This window comes from Mobula hypostoma, chromosome 7, assembly GCF_963921235.1.
Source record: "Mobula hypostoma chromosome 7, sMobHyp1.1, whole genome shotgun sequence".
NCBI classification, from domain to species: Eukaryota; Metazoa; Chordata; class Chondrichthyes; order Myliobatiformes; family Myliobatidae; genus Mobula; species Mobula hypostoma.
Window position 1 is genome coordinate 169,156,232 of NC_086103.1, and position 23,853 is coordinate 169,180,084.

At 43.4% G+C, this 23,853-nt stretch overlaps 1 protein-coding gene across 5 annotated transcripts in view; it reads left to right on the top strand.

The window, feature by feature from the left end:
• si:ch211-269e2.1 (cohesin subunit SA-2) overlaps window positions 1–23,853 on the top strand; it is a 158,353-nt gene that overhangs the window by 70,818 nt on the left and 63,682 nt on the right. For all 5 annotated transcript variants that reach the window (XM_063054562.1, XM_063054565.1, XM_063054563.1 and 2 more), the window contains 8 exons: window positions 226–299; window positions 4,814–4,937; window positions 8,508–8,606; window positions 15,891–15,970; window positions 18,701–18,808; window positions 22,155–22,269; window positions 22,948–23,065; window positions 23,152–23,255. In XM_063054562.1, coding sequence (XP_062910632.1) covers window positions 226–299; window positions 4,814–4,937; window positions 8,508–8,606; window positions 15,891–15,970; window positions 18,701–18,808; window positions 22,155–22,269; window positions 22,948–23,065; window positions 23,152–23,255 — 822 coding nt within the window. The remainder of the gene's footprint in view (window positions 1–225; window positions 300–4,813; window positions 4,938–8,507; window positions 8,607–15,890; window positions 15,971–18,700; window positions 18,809–22,154; window positions 22,270–22,947; window positions 23,066–23,151; window positions 23,256–23,853) is intronic.

Below are 23,853 nucleotides of genomic sequence, written 5' to 3' on the forward strand. Positions count from 1 at the left end.
TTCTGTATAAGAGGAGAGGAGGAAATGGAAAGAAAGTGAGATGGAGAGGTAACCCTGACCCAGAGTGAGGAAGCTCGGGCATGGTGTTGCTCCCGTGTTCTGACTCACAAAGGTTCCTCTACCCCTCAAGCACCCACCGATCATGGGGAAATGATGCCGAGTCAGTGTGGGCCAGAAATGTTTTTCTTTATCAGTGTAATGAATATTTAATTTTGTTTTTTTCAGATTTTAGAAAAGCAGGGGAATATTGAAAATCTGATGGATGCCATCTTCAAAGGAATCTTTGTACATAGATATCGGTAAGTTTGCGTGCTTAAGGGGCATCTCTGTAAAAAGCTAATTTTCGTGGTGTTTATGCTTAGTGGCCACTTTATCAGGTATGTCCTGTATTTAATAAAGTTACCACTGAGTGTACGTTTTGTGGTCTTCTGTTACTATTGCCCATCCACTTCAAGGTTTGGCATGTTGTCTGTTCAGAGAAGCTCTCCTGCACACTTCTCTTGTAATGCATGGATACTCGAATTACTGTCACCTTCCTGTCAGTTTGAACCAGTCTGACCATTCTCTTCTGATCCCTTTCATCAGCAAGGCATTTTCACCCACAGCACTGCCGCTCACTAGATTTTTATTTTTTGGTTTTCTGCACCATTTTTTGTAAAACCTAGAGCTGGGGTTCTCAGCCGCCTTTATACCATGGTCCCCTACCATTAACATAGGGGTCTGTGGACCCCAGATTGGGAACCCCTGCTCCAGAGACTGTTGTGCGTGAAAATCCTAGGGAAAATTGGCAGTTTCTGAGAGACGCAAACCACCCTGCCTGGCACCAACAATCATTCCACGGTCCAAGTCACTTAGATCACATTTCTTCCCTGTCCTGATATTTGGTCTGAACAACAACTGAACCTCTTGACCATGTCTGCATGCTCTTATGCATTAAGTTGCTGCCACATGATTGGCTGAATAGATATTTGCATAAATGAGTAGGTGTACAGGTGTACCTAATTAAGTGGCCTCTGAGTGTATACTCAAGGAATACATGCTTACTATCATAAACTTTAACTTAGAAAAATGCCACCTGATACTGAGCTCCAAGATGGAAGAAAAATTTGATATAAATGGTCTGGGATATATTTTCCTTCCCACGTGCATCTTCTGCACTTAGTTGGCTAAAACTTCATACTTTTGTAGATGTACATACATAGAAACATAGAAACATAGAAAATAGGTGCAGGAGTAGGCCATTCGGCCCTTCGAGCCTGCACCGCCATTTATTATGATCATGGCTGATCATCCAACTCAGAACCCAGCCTTCCCTCCATACCCCCTGACCCCTGTAGCCACAAGGGCCATATCTAACTCCCTCTTAAACATAGCCAATGAACTGGCCTCAACAGTTTGCTGTGGCAGAGAATTCCACAGATTCACCACCCTCTGTGTGAAAAAGTTTTTCCTAATCTCGGTCCTAAAAGGCTTCCCCTCTGTCCTCAAACTGTGACCCCTCGTTCTGGACCTCCCCAACATCGGGAACAATCTTCCCGCATCTAGCCTGTCCAATCCCTTTAGGATCTTATACGTTTCAATCAGATCCCCCCTCAATCTTCTAAATTCCAACGAGTACAAGCCCAGTTCATCCAGTCTTTCTTCATATGAAAGACCTGCCATCCCAGGAATCAATCTGGTGAACCTTCTTTGTACTCCCTCTATGGCAAAGATATCTTTCCTCAGATTAGGGGACCAAAACTGCACACAATACTCCAGGTGTGGTCTCACCAAGGCCTTGTACAACTGCAGTAGTACCTCCCTGCTCCTGTACTCGAATCCTCTCGCTATAAATGCCAGCATACCGTTCGCCTTTTTCACCGCCTGCTGTACCTGCATGCCCACTTTCAATGACTGGTGTATAATGACACCCAGGTCCCATTGCACCTCCCCTTTTCCTAATCGGCCACCATTCAGATAATAATCTGTTTTCCTATTTTTGCCACCAAAGTGGATTACTTCACATTTATCCACATTAAATTGCATCTGCCATGAGTTTGCCCACTCACCCAACCTATCCAAGTCACCCTGCATCCTCTTAGCATCCTCCTCACTGCTAACACTGCCACCCAGCTTCGTGTCATCCGCAAACTTGGAGATGCTGCATTTAATTCCCTCATCCAAGTCATTAATATATATTGTAAACAACTGGGGTCCCAGCACTGAGCCTTGCGGTACCCCACTAGTCACCGCCTGCCATTCTGAAAAGGTCCCGTTTATTCCCACTCTTTGCTTCCTGTCTGCTAACCAATTCTCCACCCACACCAATACCTTACCCCCAATACCGTGTGCTTTAAGTTTGCACACTAATCTCCTGTGTGGGACCTTGTCAAAAGCCTTTTGAAAATCCAAATATACCACATCCACTGGTTCTCCCCTATCCACTCTACTAGTTACATCCTCAAAAAATTCTATGAGATTCGTCAGACATGATTTTCCTTTCACAAATCCATGCTGACTTTGTCCTATCATTTCACCGCTTTCCAAATGTGCTGTTATCACATCCTTGATAACTGACTCCAGCAGTTTCCCCACCACCGACGTTAGGCTAACCGGCCTATAATTCCCCGGTTTCTCTCTCCCTCCTTTTTTAAAAAGCGGGGTTACATTAGCCACCCTCCAATCCTCAGGAACCAGTCCAGAATCTAACGAGTTTTGAAAAATTATCACTAATGCATCCACTATTTCTTGGGCTACTTCCTTAAGCACTCTGGGATGCAGACCATCTGGCCCTGGGGATTTATCTGCCTTCAATCCCTTCAATTTACCTAACACCACTTCCCTACTAACATGTATTTCACTCAGTTTCTCCATCTCACTGGACCCTCTGTCCCTTACTATTTCTGGAAGATTATTTATGTCCTCCTTAGTGAAGACAGAACCAAAGTAATTATTCAATTGGTCTGCCATGTCCTTGCTCCCCATAATCAATTCACGCTAATAGTACACGCTAATAGTAAACTAGTTTGAAGTCAAGAGCTCTGAAATAATGCAGGAAATTATTTTTTAAAATATTAAATGAAGTGCATTTTCTCAAAAATCATTTAGTGTTAAGCGTGGGAAATGTGAAAATGTCCCACCCTTTAGACTGGCCTTCTCCTTGACGTGCTTGTATCTGGAGCCTTGATCTCCATCACTGTCGAGGCATGTCCCTGGGGGGCACACATTCTGAAGTCTCCGCAGTCTCTTGGGAAATATGTTAGGACAGATATTGTTGTGGAGACTGTTGCAGCAACCGATGCCACTTAATCCTCGGAGTTACCTTTGAGCTCGGAGAAATTTCCATCACGAGGAAGAATGATGTTTTTGAAACGTTCTAACCGAGGAGCATATGAAGCATAGAGAACGAAATAAATAATTCCAATCACCATAAATTTCAAACTGCCACAACAGTGCATAAGGTGGAAGGAAACCAAACCTGCATATATTTGTGGTTTTATTAGACTCTATCCAATTGCACAGTTTTCCTTCGGATTCTTGCAGAATGACTAATGGCCTAAATTTGTCATTCTCCATGAAGTAGCAGAACTATCAAGCTATTTGACTGCATGAGAAATCGCAAATTAAATCCTTCTCCTTCCCTCACATCTAAAGGTGTGTAAGGGGTGACAGGAAATGCATGTCAGAATGGACCTTGCACCCTGTTTAATCTCTTTGCCCCAACATCCCTTTTCTCTGTATTTTATTTTATTTATTTTTATTTAGAAATATAGCACTGTAACAGGCCCTGCTGGCCCAGTGAGGCCCCGTCACCCTGTAAGACCCTATTAACCTGGTAACCCGTGCATCTTTAGAATGTGGGGGGAAACTGACGCTCCCAGAGGAAACTTAACCGGTCATGGGGAGAACCTACAAACTCATTACAGACAGTGGTGCAATTGAACCTGTATCGTTAACACTGAACCGTTATAAACCTATGTTGGTGTGCAGCGAAGCTCGAAGTAAATTTATTATCAAGGTACATGTACAACCCTGAGATTCATTTTCTTGTGGGCATACTCAATAAATCCATGGAATAATAACCATAACAGTATCAATGAAAGACCACACCAATTTGGGCGTTCAACCTGAGTGCAGAAGATGACAAACTGCAAACAGAAAAGAAAGAAATAATAATAATAAATAAATAAGCAGTAAATATTGAGAACATAAGATGATGCAGCCCATTTATATGAGGTTAGCGAACACTGTTGGCATGTGGCCAAGTGGTTACGGTGTTCGTCTAGTGATTTGAAGGTCGCTAGTTCGAGCATTGGCTGAGGCAGCATGTTATGTCCTTGAGCAAGGCACTTAACCGCACATTACTCTGCGACGACACCGGTGCCAAGCTGTATGGGTCCTAATGCCCTTCCCTTGGACAACATCGGTGGCGTGGAGAGGGGAGACTTGCAGCATGGGCAACTGCCAGTCTTCCATACAACCTTGTCCAGGCCTGCGCCCTGCAAACCTTCCGAGGCGCAAATCCATGGTCTGATGAGAGTAACGGATGCCTAAAAAAAAAATGAACACTGTAAAGTCCAGAGAATATTCACTGGGTCCTGGAGAGCAAGGTGTTATCAAGGCAAAACTCTTGAAGAATTTTAAGCCTCGGACTGACTCTGGAGTGTTTGTATCGATGAGGGTTGACTGTGTATCTGCCTGGCTATCTACCTTTGCATCCATCTCTCTATAACGTGTAATATACATATATATTAAATTTTGGACCTTAGTGTTTATGTGATACACAAGCATGGTGCAGTCATTCATCGTAAATATAATTCCCATTTTCCTGCAGTGATGCATTGCCTGAAATCAGAGCTATTTGTATCGAGGAAATAGGCATCTGGATGAAAACCTGCAGCGATCGCTTTCTGACTGACAGCTACTTGAAATATGTGGGGTGGACTTTGCATGACAAAGTGAGTCAATCTATAATATTCTCCGGTCCTCTCTCCATCTTGGTTGGGTGGTGATTAATTCTCCTTTCTGTGATGGCTCTTTTTGCAGTTTTTTTTTGAATGCTATTATATATTCTAACTAATCTGGAGACTTTGCTGAAGTGGTGTCGTAATGAGCCCAAAGTAGACAAAGTGTCAGCCTGCTCTTCGCCAAGTTTCAGTTCATGTTCATCATGGTCCATGTGCAAGTGAAACTAAAGGCCCCAAAGTCACTCCATATGGCATTCGTTGCTTGGACAGCTACTCCTGACTTGTTCGTGGGAGTGGAGAGAGGACACGGCTGCATTCTCACTGGCTGCATCTCCGTCTGGTATGGTGGGTGGGGGCGCACTGCACAGGATCAAAATAAGCTGCAGAAAGTTGTGAACTCAGTTAGCTCCATCATGGGCAACAGCCCTCCCCTGCTTCCAGGACAACTTCAAGGAACAATGCCTCAAAAAGGCGATGTCCATTATTAAGGACCTCCATCATCCAGAACATGCCCTTTTCTCAAAGCTACCATCAGAAAGAAGGTACGGGAGCCTGACAGCACATATTCAATGATTCAGGAACAGCTTCTTCCCCTTTGCCATCATGTTTCTGAATGGACATTGAACCCATGAACCTTCTTTTTCTTTTTGCTCTACTTAATTTAACTTTACTTACTGTATTTACAGTTTTTTCTTTATTATTATGTATCGCATTGCACTGCTGCCACAAAAACAACGATTGCCTGCCATGTGCCAGTGATATTAAACCTGATTCTGATTCTGAATAGCTTTCACTGAAAGAATATGTTATCATTTACAAAGGTGGTTAAAATAAGCAGGCATCACCTATTAAACTTTGCAAGGTCAAACTTGAAGGCAGAGCACAGAATTAAGGCAGGATTCTTAACAGTGTGGAGGAGCGGAGGGACCTTGGGGTCCATGTACATAGATCCCTCAGAGTTGCCATGCAAGTTAATAGAGTGGTTAAGAAGGTGTTGGCCTTCATTAAGTTCAAGAGACGCGAGGTGATGTTACAGCTCCATAAAACTAGTTAGACCACTCGTGAAGTATTGTGTTCAGTTCTGGTCACCTCATTAGAGGAAGGATGTAAAAGCTTTAAAGAGAGTGCAGAGGAGTTTTACCAGGATGCTGTCCTGGATTAGAGAGCATGTTTTATAAGGACAAGTTGAGTGGGCTAGAGCTTTTCTCTTTGGAGCAAAGGAGGATGAGAGGTGACTTGATAGTGGCATTGTGGTTACAGTTGTGACTAGCATTCAGAGCCCTGGACCATGTATCTGTAGATTTGAGTTCAATTCCCTCCAACGCAGCTGTGGAATTTAAATTCAGTCAATTAGATATACCTGAAATTAGAAATAAATCGAATCATATTGGTTGATTATAAAAGTACTGGTTTGTTATAAGGATCTATTTAGCTGACTAATATTCTTCAGGAGATCTTCTATCTGCTGCTCCTGATGTGGTCTCCTTTATACTGACGACTCCCAACGTAAATTGGGGGGGGGGGTGGTCTGCTTTGTTGAGTACCTCCGCTATACCTGCAAAAAGCGGAATTTCCTGGTGGCCTGCAATTTTTAATTTCTATTCCAATTCCAGTTCCAACATTTTGGTCCTTGGCCTCCACTTCTGTCATGATGAAGCCACTCTCAGAGTGGATTAATAACACCTCGTATTTTGTCTATGTAGCCTCCAGCCTGAAGACATCGAGATCGCTTTCTCCTTCCAGTCATTTTTTTCCTCACTCCCCTTCTCTCTTCTTCCTTTCCACACTCTGCTCTCTTACCTCTTCTCTTCACCTGCCTATCACCTCTCCCTGGTGCCCCTCCTTGTTCCCTTTCTCCCATGGTTCACTCTCCTCTCCTATCAGATTTCTTCTTCTCCAGCCCTTGACCTTTCCCACCCACCTGGCTTCACCTATCACCTTCTAGCTAGTCCTCTTTTCCCTTCCTCTACCTTTTGGTGTTGGCATCCTCTCCAGTCGTGATGAAGAATCTTGGCCCGAACTGTTGACTGCTAATTTATTTCCAAAGATTCTGCCTTGAGTTCCTCCAGCATTTTGTGTGTGTTGATCTTCTATTGTTTGAATCTGGCATTTATTGGTCTCCAGAACTCACAGCTACCATTAATCCTCCTTAAAAAAGGTCCGTGTTGATCGGTTGAGTGGGGTGGGAAGTACAGGCTGCCTTACCAATAATGCCCACGTCTTGGTAATGAACCAACATGAGTGAGATGGCAAGCTTCAGATTTCTGTGTAGATTCAGAATGAGTGAAGATTAAAGGAGAGGGAGAGGGGATGGTGAAGACGCATCTTATAATTTTGCGATGGATTAACAAAACATGAGAGTCCAAGTCAGATAAGTAGGGGGAGCTACTGATATCTCTCCTTGCTCATGACCTTATAGATTTATTTAAAATATTGAGGGGCACAGATAGGTGACTGCGCATAGTCTTTTTCTCATGGAAGGGGAGCTAAAAATTAGAGGGCCTGGGTTTAAGGTAAGGGGTGAAATTTAAAAGGGTCCTGAGGGGCAGTTCTTCATGCAGAAGGTGGTGCATATGTGGGACAGGTTACCAGAGAAAGTGAAAGAGGCAGGTACAATAACAACATTTAAAAGACAATTGGCTTGGTACGTTGCAGGGGTTCAGAGGGATAGGGTCCAAACATGGGCAAATGTTGCATATCATGGACAGCATGGACAAGTTGGGCCAAGGCCTTTTTCCATGCTATATTGTCTATGACTGTATGATGGGGACCTTTCCTTGATGATTTGTTACATACCAAAGCTGTTACGTGGGAACCTTCAGATTTCCTTTTGAGCCCCTTTCAAATCTAAGCTGTTTCTTAGATCAATTCCCATATCCCCAGACTCCTGCAAGCCCTTCTCTCTGGTCTAATTGAAGGAAGCCAAAGAAGGTAACCCAACTGTTAATTTGGATGGATTTTTAGTTAATTAAATATGCTTTTGGAGATAGGTCACAGAACAGCAGCCACCTGCAGAAAGGAAGACCAGGCTCGGCAGATTGTGTGACCACCTCCTGCTCCCATGGTCTTGCGTTCCAGGCTCCCATTGTTTGCTTTTGTAAGAGGTTGATTTTGCTTTCTCAATGTCCTTAGGGGTGAAATTAGTCATGATCTAATACCTTAGGTTTCAGATCAGTTACCAGGTTAACCACAAGAGGGGGATGTTGGAAGAAGATACCCCCACAACATTTAAGACAGGGGTTCCCAACTTTTTTTATGCCATGGACCAATACCATTAAGCAAGGAGTCCATGGACACCAGGTAAGAAAACCCTGACTTAAGAAGAATCTGGACAAGTGTCTGAGTTGGATTAGTATAGTTGGATACTTGGTGGTTGATATGGAAATGGTATGCTGAGGGGCCTGCTTGACTCTAAGGCTATGATCATCCACTCCAATGATATCACCAATAAGAAAAGCCAAAAAAAAGCATCTATGACATTCAGTTCAGGTAATTTATTCTGAAGAGAAAATACAGTCTGGCCATTTTTCCTCTAACCCTGATGCTATTATTCTTTTGCAGCAAAGTGAGGTGAGATTGAAATGCCTGATTGGATTACTGGGCCTGTACTCTGACCAAGAGTGTTGTGCAAAGATGGATCTTTTCACCTGTCGCTTCAAGGTGAGTTGACGTCTTTCCCTCTGATGGCATCTGAGAGGGAGGGTGCTGGGAGAAGCAGCAACCATGGAACCTTTGCCCCAGTCTTGGGTCGAATGAATTTATGGAGGTTTCAACACATACCCTCTCATATCCAATCTTACTTTCCAGTCTAATAGCCTATATATTCAACTCCCAGACTTAATACAGCTAAACATCTAATGTACTGGTGTCGTTAATGTCCTTGGGCCAGAGTGTGGAGAATACCAGTGGCTCCATTTCCCACTGGTGTGGGGATGGCACCAAATTAAACTTGGAATCAATGTTGCTAACATTGAAAGTAAATAAAAGCAGGAACCTCTGAGTTAGATAGTGTTATACAGGTTCTTCAGCCTGACTTATCCATGCCTAGCAGGATGTCTAGCTGTGCTAATCCCATTTGCCTGCATTTGGCCCATATTCTTCTTAAACTTTTTTATCCTCATACAGTACTGTGTAAAAATCTTAGGCACATACATATAGCTAGGGTGCCTAAGACTTCTGCACAGTACTGTAGTAATATTTTGTATTGCTGTCGCAAAAAAAGAACAAATTTCATGACTTGTGAATGATCATAAACCTGATTCTGATATGGGTCTCTATTGTGGACTGAGTATGAGAAGGGGGCAGGGAGAGGGGAATCATGATTGGGAACAGGGGAAGGGAGAGGAGGCGAAATGGGAAGCACCAGAGAGACATTCTGTAATGATCAATAAACCAATTGCTTGGAATCAAATGCCCTTGCCTGGTGGCTCAGGGCTGGGTGTGTCTGCACCCACACCACCTCTACCCTTGGCACTCCTTCTCTGCCACCTGTCCCACACCCCTCCTGCAGTGCTCCACCCTCGCCATTCCCAAACATCTTTTGCTCCCAACAGATTTACAAACTCGCTCTCCATTCCACGTTGACAAATACCATAGTGCAAAAGTCTGAGCACCCTAGCTACAAATATGTAGCTAAGACCTTTGCACAGTACCGTACCCGTCTAAATGTTTTCTTTAAACATAATTAACGATCCACTGGAGAAACTCATGGGTTGAGCAGCATCTGAGGATGGGAAGGAACTGTCGATGTTTCGAGGCAAAACCCTGCAGGAGGGTGATCCTGGTGACAGTTCTTTTCTTCCTGCAGATGCTGCTCGACCCACTGAGCTGTTCCAGCAGACTGTTTGATTTTTAATTATTTATCACATGTACATCGAAAGACTGAAGCGTGTTGTTTGTGTTTGCAACTATCACAACATAAGGGCGTGCTGGGGGCAGCCCACAAGTGTTGCCACACATTCCGGGCAGAACAACATAAATGCCAACGGCAGTAAAACAGCCCCTTTCCCATGCTCCCCCACCCCCCGCACACTCACCCATACAGACTGGCCTCCAACCCAGCGCAGGCTGCCTCTGGGCCTCTGACCTCTAGTCATAAAACTAAATTCCTACGCACTGGTACAAAGCCTTTATTATTGGTATTTTTGGTCCCTTTCTCCCAATTAACATACAAGTTGCAAATTAAATGGAGAAATTCACACATAAAATATGTTATGAGAAATGAAAGGCTGGTTAGACAGTATATTAAACAACTTTGTTCAAAGCAGCTTACAATGCTTGGGAACCATTAGTTTTGAAAACTCTGCAAATCTACAGCATTAGAGATTGATAACTTTCTAGTGAAGCATACACGGGTCTCCAGCTTAATGTTAAATAGTATAAATACTCATTCAGCCATCAGGGAAAAAGAGCCCACTTCACTTGCTACAATTGAAATTAAAAAGCACAATATTTGCCATTATCTTCAAGAAATAAAACATTATTTGAATAAGATGTGATGCAATTGGTCTTGTGTACAGGAAGATTGATGTGACATTTAATTTCTGTTGTCTGACAACCATTTTAAAACTTTGCTACTTCTGTCACTTGTTTTATGCTCCAGATTCCCGCATCTGCAATCTCTTGTGTCTCCGCCTTTTAAATGTAACTGTACCCACCTCCAACACCACCTCGTGTTGCACCATCCTCTGTGTGGGAAAAACCAAGTCCTACAGATCTCCAAACTTGAATGCTACCAAGTAGCAAGCTGTGGAAAGATTTGTATTGACATAATGACTTCTATGTCCACTCAGAGTACTTCTTAGTTGATTGGGTTTTTAAAATATAATTTGAGTTGTAAAGTAGGAAAAATAGTGAGTCATAAACGCAAGAGATTCTGCAAATGATGAAACCCAGAGTAACACACGCAAAAGGCTGGAGGAACTCAGCAGCTCAGGCAGCATCCACGGAGAGGAATAAACAGTTGATGTTTTGGGCTAAGACCCTTCATCAGACCCTTCCTGATGAAGGTCTGATCAGGTCCTGATGAAAGGTCTCAACCTGAATTGTCGACTGTTTGTTCCATGGATTCTGCCTGACCTGCTGAGCTCCAAGTAGAGCAGAAAATTTGCATACAGCAAAATCCCACTCTAATATCAATCAGGTAATGTGCTGATTATTGTTTTGGCTGAATGGGAGATAGTGATGGGCCTGGACACTAGGGATAATCTAGTTACAGTGGATACTAGAGATAATCCCATTGAGTGTGATTTGAATACATACTCTGCCTTTCGGAGTCAGTGGTACCAGCTGAACCAGGGGCAGTGTGCCAGTTGAGCCAAGTCCCTCCAGGGTCAGCTCCTTCTTTTATTTGCATTCACCCAGTTGACTCTATTGGGTAAGCCACCGGCCTTCAAGTGCCTGGTTCGCAGAAAGTGAATCGCGTGTAGACAGGATGACGAAGAAGCCTTTTTGCACACTGTAACTCAATGGATGCAGCATTCCCACTGACCCCTAGAATCTCTAGTCAGTGAAACTGGAGATGGCATTGGGCAGTTTAAGGTCTTGTAGTGGGAGCATGCAGAGCTTCTGCCTTAGTAGTGGAAGGAGCAGCCTACCACACAAACTACCCATAACCCTCCCCACTCTGTGGAAGTGGATGCGGATCCCATGTTGACCTCAAAAGCCATATGAGAACCCACAAAACTAGAGTGGAAGCCATTTTTCATTCCAGGGCAATTCTCCTCCAGCCTTGGAACTCTCCTAGTCATCTTAAACTTAACATCTCCAGAGCTGGGGACTGAACCTTAAGCTCTGGAACGCCCTCCTTTTTATCCTTTAGTTCTTCCTGACCCATTAAACTTAACTCCTGAATCTGTCTGTCACTATTATTTCCTTATGTAACTCAGTCATAGTAAAGGCATCCATCAGTCTTGCGAAACCATGGATCTGCACCTGGAAAGTCTTCACTCTCCAGGGCGCAGGCCCGGGCAAGGTTGTATGGAAGACCAGCAGTTGCCCATGCTGCAAGTCTCCCCTCTCCACTACACCAATGTTGTCCAAGGGAAGGGCATTAGGACCCATACAGCTTGGCACCAGTCATACTTTATCTGATAACATATCTGTGAAGGGAGATTTTCTGTCCTGAAAGTGGTGTCTAGATGGGAGTTTGTGAGATTTTTCAAAACCAATGTTGTGTCAGTGTGTGCAGACCTGTGTACTGGGTTATTTAACTGAGAGACCCTAGTATATGTTAGTGCATACACTAATTAATCTGTTTAAGAGCTTCACATGATCTATAGTCTAAATGTGTTTAAGAAGCAGTTAGTACACTCAGTGGCCACTTCGTTAGGTATACCTGTACACCTGCTTGTTAATCCAAGTATCTAATCAGTCAATCCTGTGTCAGCGACTCGATCCCTAAAAGCGTGCAGGCATGGTCAAGAGGTTCAGTTGTTGTTCAGACCAATCAGCAGAAAGGGGAGGAAATGTGATCTAATGTTGTTCCATTATTCAAGAAGGGAACCAGGAATAATTCTGTAAACCATAGAGTGATGAGTCTTACATTGGTAATAGGGGAAGTTACTGGAGAACTTAGGGATAAGATTTATTTGGAAAACCATGGCTTAATTAAGGAGAGGCAGCACGGCTTTGTGTGGGGCAAGTTGTGTTTTACTAACTTGATTGAGTTTTTTTGACGAGGTGACTCTTCAAGGTGATTGATGAAGGTAGAGCTGTGGATGTTTTTTAAATGGATTTCAGTAAGGTGTTTGTCAAGTTCCCTCATAGGAGGCTCGTCTAGAAGATGAAGAAGCATGGGATCCATTATGAGTTGGCCACTTGGATTCAGAACTGGCTTTCCTACAGAAAACAGAGGATAGTGGTCAAAGGGACTTAGTCTAGCTGGAGGTCTGGGTTTCTTCTGTAACTTTAAAAACATTAAACTAATTCAAAGGAAAAGAAGTTTAATTTTGTCTTTTACTTTAAGTGAGGCATGCACATATCCTATGGTGGCATCATGACGTATGCAGTTCATGCATTTTTACATATAACCCGTTATGAATTGTTTAAATGAGCAAGAATGCTTAATCAAAGATTACTCAAGTATTACTGAAATATTAAATACACTAGTATGATTAGTGGTGATCCGCAGGGCTCTGTACCGGGACCTCTGCTGCTTGTGATGGATGTAAATGACCTGGATGAAAATGTAAATGGGTGGTTTGGTAAGTTTTCAGATGCTGTGAAGATTGGTGGTGTTGTGGATAGCTTATAACACTGGCCCAGAATACATTGAGGTACAGATCAGTTGCAAATATAGGCAGATGGAGTTTAACCCAGATAAATGTGAGGTGTTGCACCTTAGTAGGTCAAATGTAAAGAGACAGGACCCTGTTAAGGGAAAGACTCTAACAATGTTGAAGAGCAGAGGAAGACTCTTAACAATGTTGAAGAGCAGAGGGATGTTGCAGTCTAAGTTCAGAGCTTTCTGAAAGTGGCTACCCAAGTTGATAGGGTAGTTAAGAAGGTATATGGCATGCTTGCCTTCGTTAGTTGAGGCATTGAATTGAAGAGTCTGCAAGTTATGTTGCAGCTTTATAATAATCTAGTTAGGCTGCATCTGGAGTATTGCATACAGTGCTGGTCATTTCATTACAGGAAGGATGTCAAGGCTTTAGAGAGAGTGCAGATGAGGTTTACTAGGCTGCTGCCTGGATTAGAGTGCATGTGCTATAACAAAAAACTTGGGTTGTTTTCTCAACAGCAGCGGAGGCTGAGGGGAGATCTGATAGAAGTTTATAAGATTACGAGAGGCATAAGTATAGTAGAAAGATTGTATCTTTTTCCCAGGGTTGAAACATCTAATATCAGAGGGCATGCCTTAAGGGTGAAAGGGGGTAATTTCAAAGGAGATGTAGTCATAGTCATAGTCATACTTTATTGATCCCAGGGGAAATTGGTTTTCGTTACAGTTGCAACATAAATAATAAATAGTAATAAAACCATAAATAGTTAAATAGTAATATGTAAATTATACCAGGAAATAAGTCCAGGACCAGCCTATTGGCTCAGGGTGTCTGACCCTCCAAGGGAGGAGTTGTAAAGTTTGATGGCCACAGGCAGGAATGACTTCCTATGATGCTCTGTGTTGCATCTCGGTGGAATGAGTCTCTGGCTGAATGTACTCCTGTGCCCACCCAGTACATTATGTAGTGGATGGGAGACATTGTCCAAGATGGCATGCAACTTGGACAGCATCCTCTTTTCAGACACCACCGTCAGAGAGTCCAGTTCCATCCCCACAGCATCACTGGCCTTACGAATGAGTTTGTTGATTCTGTTGGTGCCTGCTACTCTCAGCCTGCTGCCCCAGCACACAACAGCAAACATGATAGCACTGGCCACCACAGACTCGTAGAGGGCTATGAAGGGCTAGTTTTTACACAGGGAGTGCAAAAAGGGATGGATATGGATATTGTATAGGCAGAGCGGATTAGTTAGTTTGCCCATTTGACTACTAATTTAATTGGAACGGTACAGCATTATGGGCTGAAAGGCCTCTTCCAGTGCTGTATTGTTCTATTACTGACTTTGACCATGGAATGATTGTTGGCCGCAGAAACTACTGACCTCCAGGGATCTTTTTACACACAACAGAATCTAGAGTTCACAAAAATCAAAAAAACCCAAGATAAGATGTTAATAGCCCTTGTGCTAATGGGCTGTGAACATTTGTTTGAGATTGCCTTGATGTTGGGAGAGAGTGGTGCGTAAACCAAAAAAAATCAGGTGAGCAGCAGTTCTGTGGGTGAAAAGACTTTGTTAATGAGAGAGACCAGACTGGTTCAAGTTGACAGTAACACAAATTATCACAAGTTACAACAGTGATGTGCAGAAGAGCATTTCTGAATGCACAGCACATCAGGTCTTGAAGTGGATGGGAAGAACCCACCCTGGGTTCCATTCCTGTACGTAATAAGGTGGCCACGTGCCAGTTCGCAAAGAGGGTGTGGAGGAGGATGGACGGGCTAGTGTCACGGTTTATCCCCAGCAGCTGCGTAACAGAGGACTCTCTGATCTACGGGCTGTTCCCGGGGACACACACGGAGACCAACGTCCGGTGCTGCTGGCAGATCATCAACTCGGTGAAAGACGCTCTTTGGTCGGCCCGAAACTTGATGATCTACCAGCACATGGAGATGTCCGTGGGAGAATGCTGCCGACTGGCACATTCTCGACTGCAGGAGTACGTGCTGAGGGATGCACTGAAACTCGGTGCAGCCACTGCAAGGGCCCGGTGGGGAAGGACCACAGTATAGGTTTCTCCACCTGTGGGAGTGGGAGGGGTCGGAGGGCAGGGAGTATACCCCTCAACAATGAAATGATATGGTAAGCTGAACTACTGGAGTGCCACGTGGGTGGCTATAAATACGGATATGTACTGTGTATAATGGAAACGTATGTAAAGGATGAAAAGTTATTGAATGGTTTATTGTATATATTTATTTTTGAATAAAGTATATTTTGAAATTAAAAAAAAATAAGGTGGCCATGTGTTGTGTGTTTAATATTTCAGTAATATTTGAGAAAAAATGTAAATATATTGTTTGATTAAGCATTCTTGTTTAAATAATTAATTACCGGTTATATGTAAAAGTACGTAAATGGCATTCGTCATAATTCCACCATGTTATGAGTGTGTGCCTTGCTAAAAGTAAAAACGAAACTAACGTACCTGCATTCTGGACTCTCTTGTTTTTATTTCAATTAGTTTCATGTTTATGAGTTACAAAACATAACACTACTGATTGTATTAGTGCAATTCTTGAATTCTTATTTGAACATTAAAATATTACAAATGTATCACAACTGTGGAGGTCATATCCACTGCTCTTTTTAGTGAATGGGCCCAGTTTAACTATCTGAAATCTCCTAACCACACCATGTCCTTTTCCTTTCCAACAGGACAGAATCAAATCAATGACTCTGGACACTGAAAGTGAAGTAGCTGTACAAGCAATTAAGGTGTTAACTCTCATGTTGGAGTGAGTAATTATCTCCTTATTGTTTTCTGATAAAATGGGGATTTTCCCAATTATGTCAGCACTTTTGGAATAATAGTGATCCTAAGCATTTTGGGATTTCACAAAATTGAGGAAATCTGTTAGATGCTGGAAATCCAAAGAATCACATGCAAAATGCTGCAGGAACTCAGCAGGCCAGGCAGCATCTATGGAAAAGAGTAAACAATCGGTGTTTCAGGCCGGCACCCTTCTTCAGGGCTGAGAAGGAAGAGTGGAGATGGCTGAATGAAAAGGTGGGGGCGGGGGGGGGAAGAGGCTAGCTGGAAGGTGGTAGGCAAAGCCAGATGGGTGGGTAAGGTTAAGGGGTTTGGAAGAAAGTATCTGATAGGTGTGGAGAGTGGACAATAGGAGAAAGGGAACGGGGGTGGGGGGGACCCAGGGGAAGTAATAGGCAGGTGAGAAGAAGTGAAAGGTCAGAGTGGCGAAGAGAGGAGGGTGGGGGATTTGTTAACTAGAAGGAGAAATTGATATTGATGCCATCAGAATGGAGAGTACTCAGACTGAATATAAGATGATGCTCTGCCACCCTGAGTGAAGGAAGCGGAGTGAAGGGATATGGGGAGACGGCAGGAAAAGGGTACTGATTGTGGATGATAAGCCATGAACACTGTGAATGGTAGTGCTGGCTCGAAGGGCTGAATGGCCTACTCCTGCACCTAGTGTCTATTGTCTGAGGGTAACTTCATCTTGGCACAAGACACATTGGAACAGGAATGGGAATCTTTCGGGATTTGCTCAATTAGAATTGGAATTGGTTTGTTAGTGTCAAATGTACCAAGATGTGGGGTAAAAAAAAAGCTTGTCTTGCATACTGTTCGTATAGATCAGATCATCACTGAGGTAGAGCAAGGTAAAACAGTAAAAATGTAGAATAAAGTGCAACAGGCCCAAAGAAGGTGCTGTGCTGGTAGACGGTAAAGTGCAAGATCCTAACAAGGTAGATTGTGAGGTCAAGAGTCCTAATAGGAATCAATCAATAGTCTTTTAACAGTAGGGTCAAAGCTGTTCTTGAGTTGTAACTCTGCTTCTGTCGGCTGCGTAAGTCTAGGGAAGACACCCCCCCAATGTGGGAGATTGAAGTGCAAGCCCCCCCCCCCATGCCCCTGTTTGTGGGATGCTGCGTGATTTGTTACCCTGCTACAAATTAGTGCCACGAAACAACAGGCAGTACACCACATACAATTAAACGATTTAGCTTTATAATTCTTAATTTGACTGAAGGGTTAGTAAAGGAAAAGCAAAAAGAGAAAACAGCCCATTTCAATGAAACAGTCTAATGTGGACAAGTTGGAGCTCACAGTTTCCCCTTCGCCGATCCTCCTTCAATCTCCCCGGGCTTCGCCGAACCACGACCCCACTCCGGGTCGGGTCCTCTGACCTCTTCTCTCCGGTGTCTTCTCTCTTCTCCCCCTCTCAAAAAGAGCCCAAGCCCAATCTTAGTGTCCCTTAGCAGTGAAACCTCCCCTGAATCCGTTCATCCCAATTGGATGGCACACATTTCTCCTGTCCCTTATTTTCAACAGTAACCCAGACAAGCAGCTTACACAGAGAACAGGAAAGCATAACAGAGAAAAAATATGAACCATGTGAACCAGGGCATTAGAGACTGTTCTCTCAGTATCTTGTGCATGATGGGAGGGTGGAAGAGAGTGGGGTGGGGTCTTTGATTATGCTGGCTTTTTTTACTGACCTAAAGACAGAGTTATGGAGGGGAGGCTGGTTTCTATGTTGTACTGAGCTTTGTCCACAACTCTCTGCAGTTTCTTGAAGTCACGTGCTGAGCAGTTGCCGTACCAATCCATGACACATCCAGATAGGGTGCTTTCTCTGGTGCATCAATAAAAGTTGCTTACTTTTTCAATGATATGCAACACTTACCAATTAGTTCTAGCTCATAACTCAATTTCAGTATGTTCTTGCTCATGATAAAATCCATTTGTTCAAAATAGCTTCTATTCCCTTCTATCCTGTAGAAATCCAGTTGACTGAATTGAACTAAAATTGAATGCCTGACCATTCAATTTTATCCTAGACTTTTAATAGATTAAGGCACTCTCATTCCTTCCCATTATGTAACATTGAGGTGCACTGTCAGCAGTAGCATTAGTGGAGTGGAGTATCTGTCCAGCATCCTGCACTGATTATTCCGGAGATCAGAGGCCAAATCCAGTCGGAAAAGTTAGATAGAGTTGGAAAAAAAAATCAGAGTGTAACATATCAAAAAGAGAATTAACAAAGTGAACCTTGTTCTTATGGGGAATTAATAATAGAGAATAGTGAAGTATTTTGCATCAGTCACATACAGCATACAAGCAACATTCTGGAAATGCTTTAAGTCATGAATTGGAAGGGCAGAACTTGGGACGATTGGAATCGCTCTGATAGGGATGCTGAGGAAATTGTTGGAATTGGGAATCAATAAAATCATGAGTCCCAGGGTCTTAAATGAAATGGTTAATGAGGTAGTTGGTGTAAGTAAAAATAAACATGGATGCTGGGAAGTCTGAAATAAAAACAAGAATTGCTGGAAAAATTCAGGTCAGGCAGCATTTGTGGAAAGAGAAACAGAATGTTTCAGGTTGAAGATCTGTTGTCAGAACAGAGAGGAAACGTTGCAATGGTCATAAAAAGGTTGGAGCAATGTACTCAAAACTCAGATTAAAACACTGGCACTTCCATGATTTTCTGTAGGAACTGCGAAGATGCATTGACTTCAGCAGACTGCGAACAGCTCTACCATTTTGTGTACTCGGCACACAGGCCCGTTGCTGTGGCCGCTGGAGAATTCCTGCATACCAAGTAAGTTTGGATCTTCTCAACGAGCCCGACGAGGGGCCGGAACATCTTATTCTGTTTTCTCATTGGTCATTCACAGGAGAGGGGAGGCCACGGAGGAAGAAGTGATCATGGGAACTAGAGGTTCCAAACCAACAGGAACAGATGAGCCCATGTAATTCCTGGCTTGCTCCAACTCCTAGTACACAGTGGACCATGGTCTTCCACCATTCCAGTTCTAACCTCTTTCTCCCTTGAGTTGAAAAATCTAGGAATTCCAATTTCTGAGTTTTAGAAGAATGAGGGGTGATTTCATTGAAACCTATCAAATATTGAAAGGCCTAGATAGAGTGGATGTGGAGAGGATATTTCCTTTTGTGGGAGAGTTTAGGACCAGAGGGTACTGTCTCAGAATTAGAGGGATGTTCATTGAGAACAGAAATGAGGAAGAATTTCTTTAACCAGAGTATTGTGAATCTGTAGAATTTATTGCCACAAATGGCTGTGGAGGTCAAGTCATTGGGTATATTTAAACATGTAGTTGTTAGATTATTGATTAGTAAGGGCATCAAAGGTTACTGGGAGAAGGCAGGGGAATGGGGTTGAGAGGGATAATTAATCAGCCATGATGGAATAGAGGAGCAGACTTGATAATTCTGCTTCTCTGTCTTATGAGTGCATTAAATTAAATTAATTTATTTTAAGAAACAGCACATTAACAGGTCCTTCAGGTCCAATGGGCCAACGCCACCCGGTTACACCCATGTGACCAATTTACTTACTAAGCCAGCGGTCCCCAACCACCGGGCTGCAAAGCATGTGCTACCGGGCCGCGAGGAAACGATATGATTTGGCGATATGAGTCAGCTGCACCTTTCCTCATTCCCTGTCACGCCCACTGTTGGAGCTGAACGCACGCAAGGTCATTACCTGCACGTCATCCATGTCAGCGTGGGAAGAAGATCAACTCCTCCAGCTTGCAAATGACGGTGGGCTGAAAAGTATGTTTAACATAACATCTCTGCTGGCATTCCGGATCAAAGTCAAGGCTAAAAATCCTGAGATAGCCATGAAAGTACTGCTTCCATTTCCAACATATCTCTGCGAAGCGGACTTTTCTGCAATGATTGAAATGAAAGCTAAATTGTGGAATAGACTGGACATAAGGAACCCCCTTTGAGTATCGCTGTCTCCCATCACCCCTCGATAGGACTGTCTTGTTGCAGGGAAACAAGCCCAGGGCTCCCACTGATACAGCGATATTGGTGTGTTGCAATGATTTTATATGTTCATACGGGGGAAATATGTGCTGTGTGTTTAATATCCAAACATTACTTAAAATGTTATGATGCCATTGACTTATAGGTGACTTATAAGTGACTTATCACTACATTCATGCGCTGTGTTACATAAAACCTAAAATAACACTACAGTAAAAGCAGGAATGATATGATAAATACACAGCCTATATAAAGTAGAAATAATGTATGTACAGTGTAGTTTCACTGAACAGAATCACCAAAAACGATTTGTAGAAAAAAAGGGGTACGTACACGCATGCGCACACAGGTGCCCGTGCAAGGCTTCATGGTCATGGTAGACTTTCTTGGGGTAAACACAACGTATTTGACTGCAACTCTTGGCCGTTGGCAACCCCCCCCCCCCCCCCCCCCCGCCGCCGGTCGACCGGCCTGCAAGAATATTGTCAATAATAAACTGGTCCGCAGTGCAAAAAAGGTTGGGGACCCCTGTACTAAGCCATACGTATTTGGGATGTGGGAAAAAACTGGAGCACCCTGCAGTATCTTTGTATCTTCACTGGCCACAGGAATAGTACCAGATGATTGGAAGGTTTCAAATATTATTTCTTTGTTCAAGAAAGGGATAGCCTTGGGAATTATAGACCAGTGAGTCTTACTTCAGTGGTGGGCAAATTATTAGAGAAAGTTCTTAGAGACAGGATTGATGAGCATTTGAGCAAGCACGGTCTGATTAGGGATAGTCAGCATGGCTTAGTGAGGGGCAGGTCATGCTTCACGAGCTTGACTGAATTCTTCTAGGATGTGACAAAGCACATTGATGAAGGCAGAGCAGTGGATGTGGTGTATATGGATTTTAGTAAAGCACTTGATTAGTTTTCCCATGGTGGTCTTGTTCAGAAAGTCTTTAGGTGTGAGATCCAGGGAAACTTGGTTGGGTAGATTCAGAATTGGCTTGCCCCTAGATTTTGTCTGGAGATCAGCGACAGTGGTATTCCACGGGGATCTGTTCTGGGACACCTACTCTTTATGATGTTTATAAATAACTTGGATAAAGAAGTGGAAGGGTGGTTTAGTAAGTTTGCAGATGACATGAAGGCTGGTGGAATTGAGACAGGTTGTCCTAGGATGCAACAGGATATTGACAGGATGCACAGTGGGCAGAGAAGTGGCAGATGGAGTTCAACCCAGAGACTATGAAATGATTCACATTGAAAGGTCAAATTTGAAGGCAGAATACAGGGTTAATGGCAGGATTCTTGGCAGTGGGGAGGAACAGAGTGATATTTGGGTCCGTGTCCATAGATACCTCAAAGTTGCCGTGCAAGTTGATAGGGTGGTTAGAAAGGTGTATGGTATGTTGGTCTTCAATATTTTGGGGATTAATTTCAAGAGTTGCGAGTTACTGTTGCAGCTCTATAAAACCCTGGTTAGACCTCACTTGGAATATTGTGCTCAGTTCTGGTCACTTCAGTAAGGGAAGGATGTAGAAGTTTGACCAGGGTGTTGCCTGGATTAGACAGCATGTCTTATGATAGGTTGAGTGTGCTCGGGCCTTTCTCTTTGGAGTGAAAGAAAACGAGAGCTGTACAAGATGATGAGAGTGGATAGCCAGAGACTTTTGTCCCAGGATGGAAATGGCTGATACCAGGGGAGATAATGTTAAGGTGATTGGAGGAAAGTATAGAGAGGAGTTCAGAGTTAAGTCCTTTACACCGAGAGTTGTGGGTGCATGGAATGCCCTGCCAGGGGTGGTGGTAGAGGCAGATACATTAAGGACATTTAGGACACCCTTAGATGGATATTAGAAAAATGGAGGGCTCTGTAGATCTATGTAAGATCTTATAGAAAAGGTTAAAAGGTTGGCATGATGTTGTGGGCCGTGGGACCTGAACTGCGCTTTAGTGTCAATGTTCTAAAAGCCACGAGGTTCCAGGGAGAACGCACAAACTTCTTACAGATAGTGGTGGCATTGAAGCTCCAGTCACTGCTGTCGTAATGATGGTACGCAAACCACCATGCTACCATGCCGCTTTGATAGTCCTATAAACAGTGCTTTTTTGACAAAGAAGTATGAGACCCTCTAATCATAGGAAATGTTTGTTTTTTAGGTTGTTTTGCAGCCAGGATTCTGAAATTCAAGATGAATTGTCTGAAAGGAAGGAGAGAGCCACCTGTAACATCAGCCACTTAATGACTCTGGTGAACTTCTATCTGGAGAGTGAGGTGGGATTAACGTTTGGCTGTACTATAGTATTAATGATCATATTGGGGAAAGGATTGAGAGTTATGTCTGCTGAAGTGGGAGTTGTGTTGATTGCAATTGCACCTCTACCTACAGCAAGGAATTGGAATTAGGATGGGTTTATTGGTCCGAAACGCAGTGAAGAGTTTTTCTTGCATTCTGATCATACATATTACATGAATACATAGCGCACTGCTGTAGAGCAGGGTAAAACAGTAACAATGCTGAATGAAGTATAACAGTTACAGAGCAAGTGCAGTGCAGGTAAATGTTAAGGTGTGATACCATAATGAGGCAGATTGTGAGGTCAAGAGTCTATCGAGGGAACCATTCAATAGTCTTACAATAGTGGGGTAGAAGCAGTTCTTGAGCCTAGTGATGCGTGCTTTCAGGCTTTTGTATCTTCTGCCCAATGGAAGAGGGGAGAAAAGAGAAGTGGGACCTTTCATTATGTTGGCTGCTTTACTGAGGCACTGTAAATGAGTGGGATTTAAAGAATTGATAGGTAGTGCTGTATGACACATGCCTACAAAATTCTTGGTACGTGCCATCTTGGACAGGTGTGCCATAGATTCGTCTTATGGAGTCCTGCTTTAAGGACAAGATCTTAATTTGAAGATCACACCCATAAACTCCTTGTTACCATATATTCTCTTCAGGGGTACACCCATTCAGCTTACCTCGTTGACAGCCTCTGGGATCACTCGGCATTCCTACTGAAGGACTGGGAGTCCATGACGGCCATACTGTTAAAAGATGGCGGTACGGGAGACAAAGGTGAGGAAGTTGTGTAAGGGCCAGCTCTAAGGTCATTGCAGTTGTTTTGAAAACTTTGTATCCTTGAGATTCTGCTGTCTTTCCAGGTTTCACTAACCTGCAGAAGAAGGGACTGGTGGAGATCATGCTGAGCTCGATACGGCAGGCGGCAGAAGGCCTCCCTCCTGGTGGCAGGTGCTTGGGAAAGAAGGTTAGTCTCTTCAGAATCAGAATAGAGTTATCATCACTGACACACGCAGTGACATTTATTGTTTTGTGGTAGCGGTACAGTGTAAGACATAAAAAATGGCTGTGAATTGCAATATAAAAAAAAAGTACCAAAGATGAATAGTGATTATAGTGTCCATGGGTTCAGAAATCTGATGGTGGAGGAGAGGCTGTTTCTAAAACATTCAGGCTCCTGTACCTCCTCTCTGATGGTAGTAATGAGCAGAGGGCTGGTCCCAAATGGTAAGGGTTCAATGATGGATGGTGGATGCTGCCTTCGTTTTGAAATGTATAGATGGTGGAGATGGAGCTGGCTGAGCCGCCAGCCCCTGAGCCTCCTCTATACCATGTGGTGATGCAAGCAGTCAGAATTCTCTTCACCGTACATCTGTAGAAATTTGCAACAATCTTTGGTGACAAACCAAATGTCCTGAAACTCCTAATGAAGTAGAGCCCTCGTTGTGATTGCATTAGTGTGTTCGGCCCAAGGTAGATAGTCCAAGATGTTGAAGCCCAGGAATCTGTGGGGACAAAAGGTCTCTTTCTATTCTGTGAGAAGTTGTTCCTACACATATCAATTT